The 14184-nt window shown below is 55.3% G+C and overlaps 2 protein-coding genes across 2 annotated transcripts in view; both read left to right on the top strand.

Annotated features, from left to right (window-relative positions):
• The window catches only part of VOLCADRAFT_91393 (uncharacterized protein), a gene marked incomplete at both ends in the record, with an annotated part of 15522 nt that extends 9558 nt beyond the window's left edge, over positions 1-5964 (top strand). The window contains 10 exons of the mRNA XM_002950977.1: positions 150-505; positions 1069-1143; positions 1495-1610; positions 1819-2273; positions 2526-2986; positions 3424-3531; positions 3780-3881; positions 4301-4531; positions 4787-5403; positions 5949-5964. Of these exons, the coding sequence (XP_002951023.1) occupies positions 150-505; positions 1069-1143; positions 1495-1610; positions 1819-2273; positions 2526-2986; positions 3424-3531; positions 3780-3881; positions 4301-4531; positions 4787-5403; positions 5949-5964 (2537 nt within the window). The remainder of the gene's footprint in view (positions 1-149; positions 506-1068; positions 1144-1494; positions 1611-1818; positions 2274-2525; positions 2987-3423; positions 3532-3779; positions 3882-4300; positions 4532-4786; positions 5404-5948) is intronic.
• Positions 5965-6142: 178 nt separating this feature from the next.
• Positions 6143-9192, top strand: VOLCADRAFT_91392 (uncharacterized protein; the record flags this gene model as incomplete). The annotated part of the gene is made up of 6 exons (XM_002950976.1): positions 6143-6470; positions 6871-6908; positions 7406-7459; positions 7553-7576; positions 7999-8102; positions 9120-9192. The coding sequence occupies 6 exons, from the start codon at positions 6143-6145 to the stop codon at positions 9190-9192; spliced, it is 621 nt and encodes a 206-aa protein (XP_002951022.1).
• Positions 9193-14184: the final 4992 nt, after the last annotated feature.

Below are 14184 nucleotides of genomic sequence, written 5' to 3'. Positions count from 1 at the left end.
CTTCCACGCACAGCTGTCCCAGGTAAACAACCTGCCAGCTGGCCACGGCGGCGGCAGCGGTCTCCGCGCCGTACAGGGTGTCCCCTCCTCCAACGTCGCCCTCTCCTTCGGCCGCTTCACCTCCGGGGCCTTACGCCCCGGGGCCGCAGGGCCCTCCTGGCAGCCGTCCAGCATGCAAAGACAACTCACGTTTGGCAGCGGCGGCGGCGGCGACGGCATCGCCAGCGCCGCCGTCAGCATTAGCGGCGAAGCCGCCGCCGTGGCGGCGGCGGGGACGGGTCCGGGGTCGCTGGCGTCGCCGCCGCTGCCGCCGTCTGTCGCGATGTCTGTCGCCGAGGAGGCGACGGCGTACTCGCTGCCGGGGTCTCCGTCCCCTAGGGCCGCAGCAGCAGGGGGGGTAGGGGTAGGGGTAGGGTCTTCGGATCCGGCCTTGGGGTTGAGGTTGGTGACTGTGGAGTCTGATATGTCTCGTCTGTTCGAGGCATTCAAGGCGTTTGGCGAAAAGGTAAATTTTTGTACGCAATACTTTGCCATCATACTCTCTATTAAAAAAGATCATTAATCACACAAGCGGAACTTCTTGCCTACTGCATACACTTCCAACAAATACCTCGACAGATGACAGTTGACAGTTGGCAGTTGGTATCTTTGGGGCCGGGGAAGGAAAGGGAGGATGGTTGCTGGTTTGTGTGTGTTTGGTGTGGAGGTTAAAGAGGCATGGAGTGGAGAATGCAAAATGAGGGGTCTTGGGGGGTATTGGTGGGAGTTGTGTATCTTTTCGTACATGTGTGTGGTATGTACGTATGTACGTATGTATGTACTTCTATATGGGAAGGTATTTGTGGACAAAATTGCGGGAGGCTTGTGTTTCGTACCGACTCGTACCTTGTACTCTGTCGTACAGATCGTCTCCTCCACGCATGGCCATCTCCCGTACGTGCTCATACGAGTATGTACGGCTTCCCCCAACTTCATACCTCCCCTCTTATTGTCCCTCCCCTTCCCCCTCCCTTTCCCCGCCACATACACATACAAATACACACACCCACACGCACGCGCACCTCGTAGGTTGCCCCCATCAGCGAGATTCACGATCTGCGTCAAGATCTGGAAGATATCAACAACATCGTCACACAGATCAAAGTACGGTAACTACATGTGCCGTACTTGATATTCGTCCTCTTCGTCATCACATACAACCAACCAAGGAGGCGCCCTCCAGTTTCATCTCCATGAAAGAATTAAGAATTCATGCCCTTGCCGTACTGTCTGTACAGCCTGCTTGTTAAAAGCGATGCTTCCTCTCTCTGCCCTATAAAGCACAAAATGAGTCCGAGGCAGTGATGTTACCGGGGGTTCTCCAGATTGGGATGAAAGCTTTTGCAGACTGGAGCGGAGTTAGCATGGTTCGTTGTTCAGTTGGTTGGTTGGTCAATTATTTCGTTAGTTGGTTGAGTTTCCCATATCTTCCCGGCTGTGCTCAACTCCCCCCAGGTGGGTCAGGGGATCCTCGGGGAGGCCGGGGAGGAGGCTGTACGGCGGCACATACACGCCACGCTGCTACCCGACCTGCAGCAGCGCCAGCAGCAGGACACAAGACGGATCCTGGGGTGAGGCGGTTGCGATGGTGGTTGTTCATTCGGTTAAGGCGGTTGAAACGGTTGCCTGTCTGGTTTCCGGGAGCCCGGTTTGGCCTCAACTTCAAATCAATAACAAACTTAACGACCTGTCGATTCCTCAGCGACTCATTGCGAGCGTTTCACTCTCCACTGGTGCCTTTGGTTCGTCCTTCCGTAATTGCAATCCGTACGACGGCAGATGGATGGACGAGCAGCTCGCTGACGTGTCTAAGGAGCTGTACATCATACGGCGAAACCAAGAGCGCATACAGTCCCGGATGGCGGAGCTGAACGGCGCTGGCGGCGGCGGTGGCGCTGCCGCCGCCGCCGGTGTTGCAGAAGCTGCCGCTGAGGATGCGGCGGCGGCCGCCGCCGCAGCGGCGCGCCTCGCCGCCACCGCCAGCTCGCTCCGTCCTCGTCATATTCCGGGACGGCCCATGTCGGCGTCCGCGGCATTAATGTCCGCGTCATCGTCGGCGGCGTTTGCGGCGTTGTACGGCGACGGTGAAGCCGTCGGTCTCACCGCCAGAGTGGAAGCGCTGGCGGAGCAGCTGTACTTCATCTCTGACACGTTGGGTGTACCGCTGGGAAGGAAGAGCCGGCCGGCGCAAGCACGGGCGAGGAAGCGCAACACCGCTGGCGGCGGCGGCGGCGGTACGGATGGCGGCGATGATGCCGCGGCGTCAGGCAGGGAAGCAGCGGCGGTGACGACATCCGGGCAGGGCGATGCCGGCGGCGGCGGCGACGACGGCGGCGGCGGCGCTGTGCAGAGCGCAGACGGCGGCGGCGGCAGCGGCGGCGACGACGTGGCGGCGGCGGCAGAACTGGACGGTCTGAACCTTAGCCTGCCATCGCTCTCGCAGCGGATACAGCAACTGGAGGCAGCCGTACATTCCATTGCTGCAGGGCAGCAGGCACTGGCAGCGGCCGCTGCCGTCACGACAACCATGGCGTCTGCCGGCGGCGGCGGCGGCGGTGGTGGCGCCGCCGCTGCCGTTGGATCCCTTCGAGGTTACGCATCGGGCCCGGCGATGCAGCTCGCTGGCTCGGCATCGGTGGCAGCCGCGTCGCCGCCACCGGCGGCAACTGCGGCCGCCGTACAGGGCCTCGTTGACGCTGCCGTCGCTGAACTGAAGCTGCGGCTGCGGCTAATTGAAAACGAAGTCCCACTTATGGCCCGAAGCTTTGAGGTGAAGGCGCTGAAGCGGATGCTGCATGATGCGACGGCGGCGGCGGCGGCGGCGGCAGCGGCGGGCGCACCGGCGGCGGCGCCGCCGTTGGGCATGTTCGACAGCAACAGCCGTACAAGCAGCGGCGTCATGGGGCTGCCCCCGCCACCGCTCAATAGGTTGCGTTCAAATGCCAGCGTTCGTGGTGGTGGAGGCGGCGGAGGCGGCGGAGGCGGCGGCAGCAATAGTTTGGTTTCGGGGCTTGAGTCTCAGATCAACAAGCGATTGAGTGAGTTTCTATTGCTGTACGGACGATGATAAGGCGCGTATAGCTATGCCGTACTTGGGTTGCCGTACACGTCGTGTTCTATTGGTTTCGGGTTTTAAGATTAGCACAATGCGATGGCGATTATTTTCTCTTTTGCAAAATGCCTTACCACGACTCTCTGCTGTAGTGTGACCCAGTAATAGTAATAATAATAATCATGACAGTAATAATAATCACTGAAGGAAACTCTTCTCAGTCCGCCGTACAATTACCCAATTTTTTCGAGTATGTACGGCATGTACGACAAGGTGTTTTTGCATCGCTTTGATGATCTGATTTGATCTGACCCGGCATGATCATCTCACAGACGCGCTGGAGCTGGCAGTTACGACTATGGACGAGCGTGGACGAGCACTGGAGCAAAGGTGGTCTAATCTGGAATTTAAATTGGGCAGCGCTAGCAAAGAAACTCACGGTGAGTTGCCGCGGCTTCAGGCCACCGTCTCGCAGCTCGCGAAGGATGTGCAGCGGCTGTCGCTGACGCAGAGCAGCGGCGGCGGCGGCGGTGGTGCCGGCGGCGGCGGCGATGACGGCCTTGGCGGTGGGAACGACAATCGCAGCCGTGGCGGCTCCCGCAGCCGCGGCCTTGGCGGCGGCGGCGGCGGCGGCGGGGCTGGCAGTATGTCGTACGTCGCCAACGCGAACTCCTCGTCTATGGCGGAGGTGGTGAATGTGGAGATTTCGGGTATCGCTCATGACTTGGCGGTGGCGGCGCACGAGGAGCTTCAGCGATCCCGGGATGGCCCCTTACCGGACGGGACTCAGGTAGGCGGGGAAAACTTAATAAATCCAAACATACATATTTAAAAAATAATAAATATTTAAAAAATAATAAATATTTAAAAAATAATAAATACTTTGAAAATGTTTCAGTATGTAATAAAATAATCTTGCAAATTTATGTATTTTACTTTGCAAAAATCTGCAAAATTCATCTGCAAAAAAATAAAATATTGCGAAAAAGATGTTCCAGGGCAAGGGAGGGGACCGAGGATTGCCCTCACTGCCGTATGGGCGATAAAAATACAGAATTGTCACTCCGTTCTGCCCACACCACCACAACTACCAACCGACCCACCGACCCACTGACCCACGACCCACTGACCCACGACCCACTGACCACGATCCACCGACCCACCGACCCACTGACCCACGACACTCCCCGGATCCACCCGCAAACGCAGGATGGCATTCCCACGCCCGCCGCCGTGGCCAACCGCGAGGCCGCCCTGGCTCGGCTGCGTCGTAAACCTCTGGAGGTCGCTGCTCACGTGGAGCTGCTGGAGAGCGTCAAACTACACTTGGACCGGCTCATGCGGCGGTCTACGGCATGTACGACAGACAGACTGGTGCTGCTGGCGGCTATGGGCGCTATGCGGATAAAGCTTCTGGAGAACGAGGCGGAGGCGTTCAGAGTGAGAGAAAAATAGATAATGATCTTGGTTTTTTAGGGTTTTAAGGTTTTCAAGGTTTTAAGGTTTTCTTTTAAGAATTTAATCTCTCCGGCTGCACTCGGCCTTTTCGAGGAAATCGGCATTCGTACAATGGACTCCCCCTCTCTGGCATTCGTACAATGGACTCCCCCTCTCTGGCATTCGTACAATGGACTCCCCCTCTCTGGCATTCGTACAATGGACTCCCCCTCTCTGGTGTTCTCTCCGCACGCACAGGAACAAATTATTGCGGTATTCCGCTCCCTGGAGCGAGCTTTCACTGCGTTGGTGAAGCTGCAGGAAGCTGTGGCCACCAAAAGCTCCGCCGCCGCCGTCGGCCAGCTGGCCACCATGCTGCAAGACGTGTCGGCGGGGCTGGCAACGCTGGCGGCGCACGCCGCCATTCGCGACAGCGCCGTCACCGGACCCATGGTACCACGCGGCGGCAGCGGTGCCGCCGCCGTCGCTGTGACGGCGGCTGCCGCCGCCGTGGAGCAGGTACGGCGGCGGCAGGGCTCCGCCGGCTCGAGTGACGTCGCGGCGGCGGCGGCTGCCGCCGCCAGCGGCAACTTAACGCTGCCAGCGCCGCTGGCGAACGGTCCGCTTGAGGAGACGCTATCGATGCTGACGGCGCGGGTGCCGTCGCCGACGTCGGTGATGCGCCCGGCGTCGCCAGTGAGGCTGGCGGGGCCGGGAATAAATACGGCAATTAATAGGCAGCACGCCGCGGCGGCACGTGGGGGTGGAGGTGGCGGCGGCGGAGCCGCCGCCGCCGCGGCGGCGGCGCTTGGCGGCGGTGTACGACTAACGTCAACGCAAGGGACACCTGTGGTGACTGTACTGAACCAGTCCTGGTGAGTGGCGCCTTGAAGTGTGCGGTGCAGTGCCTCAGTGGGGCTGGTTGTCTGTCTATCTGTCTGTCTGTCTGTCCATCTGTCTGTCTGTCTGTCTGTCTGTCCATCTGTCTGTCTGTCTGTCTGTCTGCCTACCTGTATCTGTCTGTCTGTCACATGACATGTTTTTTGGAGGAGACATTGGCATATACCTGTGTCTTGTGCACTGGTAGGGAAGCAGCAACGTGGGGTAACGTCGTTCCGGCGGCTTAGCCGGTTCCCTTTCTTGTTGACCATAATAAACTCGACCAACAAATATGCAATTAGTCTGCCGCCCTGTGGCGCCGCCATTCGGCCTTGACCCCACATGCGGAGGCGGTAAAGCTCCGTGATGGTGTTTTGGACCACGACACAGCTGCCGTGCAGCTGTGTCGTACATATGCACTCTCGCACGCTCCCATCTCCCAGCCCATATCAAAGCTCCATAAGGCCCATGGGCGGCTCCCTCTGTAAGGTTCTCAACCCCCCACCCTCGCCTGACCTCAACTCCCCATGCACCGCCGTAGTCGAACCGCCATCTAATATTAACTATATATACATCTATATATGTATTCTATTATATTTAGTTTACCCTAATTAAAAAACGTAAAATTAAAATTAAAAATGATATATTACATATTTTTACATATTAATTTTTCTTTTCGCCACGTCTCCCTTCCTAAGGCCCGGACCCAAGCCGCCCACACCCGTCATCTCCAACATGGCCAGCGGCCCCGTCGTCACGCCCCTCCTGGTGCCCAAGACCTCCCCCGCCGCCTCAGCCATGCTGGGCGGCGGCAGCGGCGGAGGCGGCGGCATGGGGACGAGTTCAGGGCAAGGGGGTCCGCGGAGTAACGGAAGCCTGGCGGGCAGCCAACACGGCGGCGGCGGGGCAGACGCGTCGTCACCGCGGCCTGACGGCGGCGGAACTGGTTCCGGAGCCAACAGGGTTTGGTCGGGGCGGCGGCCCGGCAGTGGTGTCGTCACGGGGTTGCATGTGGGCATGTCGGTAGGGTCAAACGGCGGCGGCGGCGGTGGTGGCGGTGGTGGTACGGCACAGGCGACGACGTCAACAGCGGCTTCCGGGCGGACGTCAGGCCTTATGTCGTCGTCGGCGTCTGGAGGCGCTCCATCGTCTGGTGTCCTGGGGCTACCGTCTATAGGCGGTTCAGGAGTGGGCGCCAATCGTAGTGGGCCGTCGAGTCGAAACTGAATTGTACGGGTAGCAGTAGTAGCAGTAGCAGGAGGCGGCATGCTGTGGTAGTCCGGATTGTCCTGGGTGCGTGTGTATGAATGTATGTATGTATGTGTGTTTGGCGAGCGAGGGGGAAAGAGAGCGAGAAAGAGCGGGGTGGGGCCGACGGCGGAGGCTGCCCGTAGCGCCCTCCGGAAGTGAATCAAACGCTGCTCGGCTGCTACTGCCACTAACCACCGACGCCGTTACCGCAGCAGCAGCAGCAGCAGAGGAGCAGCAGCAATTCGCAGCGGTGAGAAGAAGTCGCGCCCTGGTCGCAGGAGGGAGGTCTGGGGCCCTCGCAGATGAGTCACCTGACGAGGCCATCCTTCGCAGTTTTGGTTGCAGGCGGCAGCAGGGGGAGGGAGGGAGGGGGGAGGGGGGAGAGCTGTGTCCATTTCGCAAAACCGCGGATGCAGGTTGGCTGGCTTGGCTTTATTGTTGGCTTTTATATCTCAACTTTGACCTTCATATTTTGGGTTTTATTCCGGGTTTTATTCCGGGTTTCACTTCTCGGGTTTAATTGCGGAACGCCTCCCCGGGCGCAATGGTTCGACGTGGTTAACTGAATCTCTTTCGTCTACGGTTGGGCAGTTGGGCAGTTAGGCAGTTGGGCAGTTAGGCAGTTGGGCAGTTGGGCAGTTGGGCAGGAGGGTGGATCGGGGGCGTGGAGGTCGCCCTGGGCGGTGTTGGCCGACCCCCGGTGCACCTTGCCCTGCCTGCTGCCCCGCACCCTACCTGCCTGCCCAGCTGCCTGCCTGCCTGTCGTACATCACGATCCCAGCGCTCTTTGCACGCCTGTGGGTTAGTGGACATACCTATTGCGCAACATATAATTGTGTCTGTAATGTCTGTCTGTCTGTCCATCTGTCTGTCTGTCTGTCTGTCTGTCTGTAGCCCGGGGCTCATGCCGGTACGGGGGTAAGGGTTTTTCCTCGCCCTGCAGCAGCAGCTGGACAAACAGACGGACAGACAGATGGACAGATCGGACAGCAATTTGCTGTCCTGGTAATTGGAGAGTTGCTTGGTTGCATTGGTGAAATGCGTGGCACGACCAGGACGTATGTTTGCCTGTATGTATGTACGCAAGGCTTGTTCACATGATTAATGAGCACTTACGACAGACTAGTGCTATGATGTGCTGCATGGATGAGTGCGTGCGTATGTGCGTGTATGTGCGTGTATGTGTGTGTATCTATGTATGTATGACTTAGATTACACTGTGGGCCGCGAGAGCCGGGGGCCGAAGCCGAAACACAGCGCAAGGGTCGGGAGCACACAGCACAAGTCGGTTAGTCTTGTGTGCTCCCGACCCCGACTCAGACTGCCAACACTCTACGCAGCCACTCCGCAGCCACTCCGCAGCCGCTCCGCAGCCACTCTATCCGGGGATGGCGCTGCAGTGTAAACACCACGAAGGGCTCTCAGGTCCAGGTCAGGCTCTCAGGTATGTACGTATATATGTATGTATGTACGTCTGGAGAGGAATGGTTGGCTGGGATGGCCGTTTATGGTGGCTACGTTTCGGCCTGAGAAGCCGGGAGCAGTACAGTACAGTACAATATCGTACAGTACGACAGCTGAAGAAGTACTGTGCAGGGGTTGACGGGCGAATGCGTACGCACAGCAATAAGTCAGTCTTGTGTGCATGTCCGGCCGAGTGAGGGAAGTGCGGGTTCTATACACACACGGCCTCTGCTTGTCTACTTAGCCATAGTATGTGCGCTGCTGTATATTGGGAAATATGTATGTATGTATGTATGTATGTATGTATATGTCTCCATACGAAGACCCCAAGGTCTATCTGCTGTGACCTGGCGTGTGCTTACGCACACTGCTTGTATGCGCGTATGTATGTATGGATGTGTGCGGCGGGGTCGCAAACGCGCGCCGTTTGTTCTTGTGTGTATCTGTGTGTATGTGTGTACGGCAGTACATATCACTGTTTCGTTCTGCAATACTTTATGCTGCTAAATGGCGGCAGCACTACACCCCGTATACCTGGGGAACGTCCTTGTAGGGGGTTGGATTCCGGTTAGGATGCATGCATGTGGAGGTAGTTGGAGGTACAGCTGTGGCAGATTGAGCAGTACAACACACGTGGCATGCGGCACGCGGCAAGTGATGTTTGGTTGACGGATGGACGTCGTCTGTAATGTTCCTATGCTGCCTATTCAAGCTCCTTCAGAAATGTGGTGGGATCGAAAGACCCCGAGTGATGGGTTGTAAGCCGTTTTAACGACTGCTCACCGGCGGAAGTACGACAAAACGCAACGAATTATGCGAGGCGAATACCGACAGGCGGACAGGGAAGCAATACAACGTAACGGCGAATGCTCGTTACATCGTCGGCCGGTATTGCTGGTTTGGTATAGAGGGTAGGACACAAGGTCGGGGAGAGCAACTCTTTGGACTGCCCCGGTCGCACAATTCCTGTGCTTCCCTAATTCGGCACCCCGAACAGGCCAATTCGATACCCTGTCAGGCTAATTCAATACCCTGTTAGGCCAATTCGGCACCCGGACAGGCCAACTTAGGCCCAGTACAGTACAATTCCGGGGCTCCACAGCGCAATTCGAATACCTCCGGCGAGCCTGCCAGAACAATTCAAGACCCCAACGGACCAATTCTTTTGTCAGGATCAAAATCCAGGCTAATTCTGCGACAGAGCTCTTCTCCAATTCCAGCCCGGATCCTACCCTCCTTTTGGTATTGCTGGATGCAGCTTGCATGGCTTCGCGACTGCTGCTGAAAACGTACTTTGTACTAGTGCAACTCATCACCAGCCCTAGGAAATTCATGCGAATAAAAGCGCGGTTAGTCGTCCTTGCCGCGGGTGTCTACGAGGTTGTTTCAATCAACAAGCTTTCAACAAGCTCTTGCGGAAACCTGCCTGTCGAAAGAAACACTCGGGGAGCGCGGATCCCCTCATAGAAATCGTGTGTTTTGTAACGGTTTTAAAATCGTTACGATAAATTTATCGTAACGATCCTTCAATCCCAGCAAGGCTTTGAACGAGGGACGACCTCTAGCTGTTGGCGGCTGCACGCTTCGCGCGGTTGCTCTTTTGCTTCAAGGCTAGACATAAGCCAGATAGACTGAATGCATGAATGTATGATGTTGTTACAGGGTGGTATAGCTTCACCAGCGGCCCCCTTTCCCGAGGCAGTTCCCTGCTCTCCCTTGCGAGAGGGGCACCCTAATCCATTCAACCCATCCGACTTCAGAGTTTATTCGTTGGGTTCAGCAACTCACCACCAGCATCCAACCAAATCTAGCGCGATCAACGGCGCCACAACTTAGTTCCTGCTCAGCTCGCAAATTGCTATAATCACGTCCTACACCGTCCACAAGTTGGGGGTCCACCTCCCAATTCAACACCACTCACACACAGGCAGGCGAATTTGACCCGGAACCTCCGGGAGAACAAGTCAGCCAGCCACCTGCCATATGAATGTATGTATGTATGTGCATGCATGCATGCATGCATGCATGCTATTCAGCACGTGCGGCTCGAATGACGCAAACGAAATTTACTCCGTAAACCAAACTGGCATCGTATGTAGCTTTTTTTGCCTTAAGGTCATATTACCCCTCCCGCTAGGTAGGACCTTACCCTTACTTAAAGGGGGTACCGATGGGCTACCCCCGGGGGGTGCAGGCAGGGGGGTTATCCACGGGCCTTGGAACCGCTCATTGTTCTCGTTAAGGCAGGACCGCTAATTGCTCGTACAAGCAGCAGATGTAACGGACACACATAGACACACGCACAGACACACACTCACAGACAGACACACAGACACACACGCACAGACAGACGCACACACACATACACAAACATACATACACACATGTTCTCGCAGGCTTGCTCACCTGCCGCCCCTATCTCTGTCAGTAGACAGAGATCAAAATCATTCAATCTCCCAATACTATTCTCCGGCGTGAACGTGAATATTCAATTAACCTCGCTCCTCGCAATCACATTCTCTCGGGTGCCCTTAGGTGCACTATCGCTACTACACTCGGATTGTCCAGTCAACCATGACGCGCAGGGATACTAACTTAGCCGGGAGCGGAATCTACATATAACCCTAAGCATTGCAAATTGGGATTCTCATTAGCTGACGTGCGCGCGGCCAGGGTTTGAGCACGTGATTTTGTGCCCATAATGCTTCTGCTCTCTCCAGCGATTTAGACAACATGCAGATTAGGCGACACGAAGTTTAGGCAACATGACGAATTCACGGCTTGCACAGAATGCACAGAATATAATATATTATGTGTATGGGCCGACGTCAGTGTGGTGTGACAATATGTCGCCACATGCCCTGCTGCAGCGCACCAGCCACTACCGATGTAGTAGCTGGCCGCTGGAAAGTTGCCTCTCAACAAGTTGCTGGGGTGCCGAGCGCCTTAGCGCGTATTTGTAAAAGATCTTACATGTGTTGTGCTGGACTTTGTGTACCAGCTTCTACAGCCGCCGGATCCTCTACCGCGCACACACACGCCTCATCATCATTCACGGCGGGGACTTAGTAATATATCAGCCGTCAGCATACATATATTATTTATGAAGGACCCCGTTCTGCTCGTTAGTGCAAGGATTTCATGGCGTTTGACGCCATCGGTCGCAGGGCCCACTTGTAAATAGTCATCGGGACTACGTGCTGCTGTACCTATATATAGGTAACATCCTCCGATATATCCTGTATCCAGTCTTGAATGTATATGGGATTTGCTGCTGGAAGAGTGCTGATGACCTCGCTGCGAGCGCCGCTGCTATCACATCACATACAGTAAGCCTTATGCATCGGTTGCAGGCTCCACTCTGTTTTTATCGTTATTTATTTATTTATTATCATTATGCATACGCACACTACTCTTGCACACGCGTGCACAGCACGCAGCAGGCACACACACAGGAAGCAATATATAATAATAAGCTCAATAAAATGCGTTTATTTTTAAAGCTATAATATATGCATAAATCGTCCAAACGCATCCTTGCGGAGCATGGAGCTAGTACTACAGCTGTCATCATACTTCCGTAAATTTTTTATCACCTATAGAACACGCCCTCGTATAATAGATAGGGACGGTCCCCTCAAGCAACAGCTGCTGGACATGGCAAAGAATCCATCCACACAGTAACTAACCCCGTGACATGGCCTTCTGTTATATCACGACTGCATCCGCCGATCGGTATTTCGTCGTGATATAACGGATTCCGTGATCTTCCCAGCTGGGAATACTACACCGTCCGCGACACCTCCGCCCTATCTCTGCAGCGTGGGCAAGTAACCTGCTGAGTGCGAAAGCACGATGAAACCACATTTGACGATTATGCATTATTGTTATGCATGTTCATTCCTGAAATTTGAGAAGTTTGCCATATCCGAATGAAGATAATGGATTGATGGGTGATCGCCAGGTAACATACATACATACATACGTACCTGCTGGAGATAGGTAGGTAGGTAGGTAGGTAGGTAGGTAGGTAGGTAGGTAGGTAGGTGATAACAAGCGCGGAGGTGGAACTGCTGCTGCTGCCGCATCGAATGGACTGCCATCGATAATGGATGTGGGTGGGTGCTGGTGCGGGTGCAGCTGCGGTCGGTGTTCATGACTTCTGCAGACAAGGTGCTGCTGCCTCGCTCAGCGGATAGATAGATATGTAGCAAAATAATACCCCGAACAACCCATCAGGATGTTTATACATACACCAGCCACTGTACGCCATGTATATATGTGCTGTATCGATGTATGTATGTATGAATGTATGTATGTATGTAACAGCAGCGCAATGCGTTGATCATCATGGTTGCCGTGTTTTCCTACACTATTCTTCATTCCGCCCGCCGAGCAAAACGAGCGTCATCAGCAGCTGCCTGCAGCTGCCTACACACGCACCCAGCCGACCAGCAGCCATATAGCAACGCAGCTGGGCAGCCCACCCGTGCACGCGTGTGGCCAATCGGCCTGGCCTGCCAGCCTCTGCTGCCAGCCTCTGCTGCCAGCCTCTGCTGCCAGCCTCTGCTGCCAGCCTCTGCTGCCAGCCTCTGCTGCCAGCCTCTGCTGCCAGCCTCTGCTGCCAGCCTCTGCTGCCAGCCTCTGCTGCCAGCCTCTGCTGCCAGCCTCTGCTGCCAGCCTCTGCTGCCAGCCTCTGCTGCCAGCCTCTGCTGCCAGCCAGCAGCCGCTCCCCGCGCTCAGCATGCATGAACTGTATGTTCGCAGTATGTGTATCAGTAATCATCAGTACATCCCAATCTGCGCGAAAAAAAGCTCGCTCGCCCCAAAGGATCCGTCAGTTCACCAAGAAGAATGCCCTAGCCCTAGCCCTGCTGCCAGCTGGTGTTGTATCACGTCTAATCGCAGGAAAAGAACCGATCGGCGGATGTCAATGCCGTGATACCCAGGATACTACAGCTGGCCATGGCGACCACGTGGTGCGGATGTGCCTGTGTGTTTTTCAGTATGCAGTTGGCCTCTCACCCATGCGCACATACATATATACATACAATACATAAATGCATACGTAGATACATAGGTACATAGATACATATATCATGGCCCCCTCGCGCCCGCCTCCCACCTACATCGGCTCATTGCACCTGCTCGCATATATTCCCATACACTCACACTGCGTCTGCAATGCATACACTCATGTGCACATCACACTCATCACCACCGTTCAAAAAGTCGGCATGCATTTCATGAAGCTTGAATGTAATTCTACATCGGGCAGTTGTGCATTTATCACTCGTGCACGCATGCCTGTAGTTTTTTCTCATAAAGACTCTCAGGCATCATCACCGACTCCACCACACCACGCATATACACGGCGGTGATGATGATAATCCAATTGCAAAGGCGGTGGTCAACGCGATGTCTCCTGGGATTGTTTCCATGGCTACACAAGTCGGTTACGTTAACGTTGGTATCATTTTGGACAATGACAAACATACATACATACATATATGTGCACATGCGTACATACATCGTACCTAATCAACTTCTAGCTTCCTGACCTACGTTTCAGCTGCACTGATGTACATCATACCGTACAACTGCAAAGTGTCATACTCACAACCACGCGCGCGCCCCGGCTTGGCCCCTCCTTCATTTATTCATACGTACAACCTCCCGCTAGACCCCCATTTTGCTACATGCATGCATGCATGCATACATACATACATACATACATACACCTCGGATGTACAGACAGACAAATAGACAGACAGACAGAGAGGCAGACACAGGCACAGACAGACACAGAGAGAGAGACACACAGACAGACAAACAGACAGACACCTTCGGGAAACCATAGCCCTCATCCAAAGCTCACTCGGACTCGTACGGCACATTCGGGCGCTCTTTAGTAGTAGCCATGGGGCTTGTGGGGGTCGGGAACGCAGGCAGCAGATACGTGTCGTACGTGCCGGCATCTTTTCCGCTCACCGCCACCTCCCACTCCGTCCATCGTCCGTACAATCGCGCTCACCATCACTCGAAATCTTCACCTCCGCTCC

This window comes from Volvox carteri (genome assembly GCF_000143455.1).
Source record: "Volvox carteri f. nagariensis unplaced genomic scaffold VOLCAscaffold_21, whole genome shotgun sequence".
Lineage (NCBI taxonomy): Eukaryota > Viridiplantae > Chlorophyta > Chlorophyceae > Chlamydomonadales > Volvocaceae > Volvox > Volvox carteri.
This window is presented reverse-complemented; position numbering and strand designations above follow the sequence as displayed.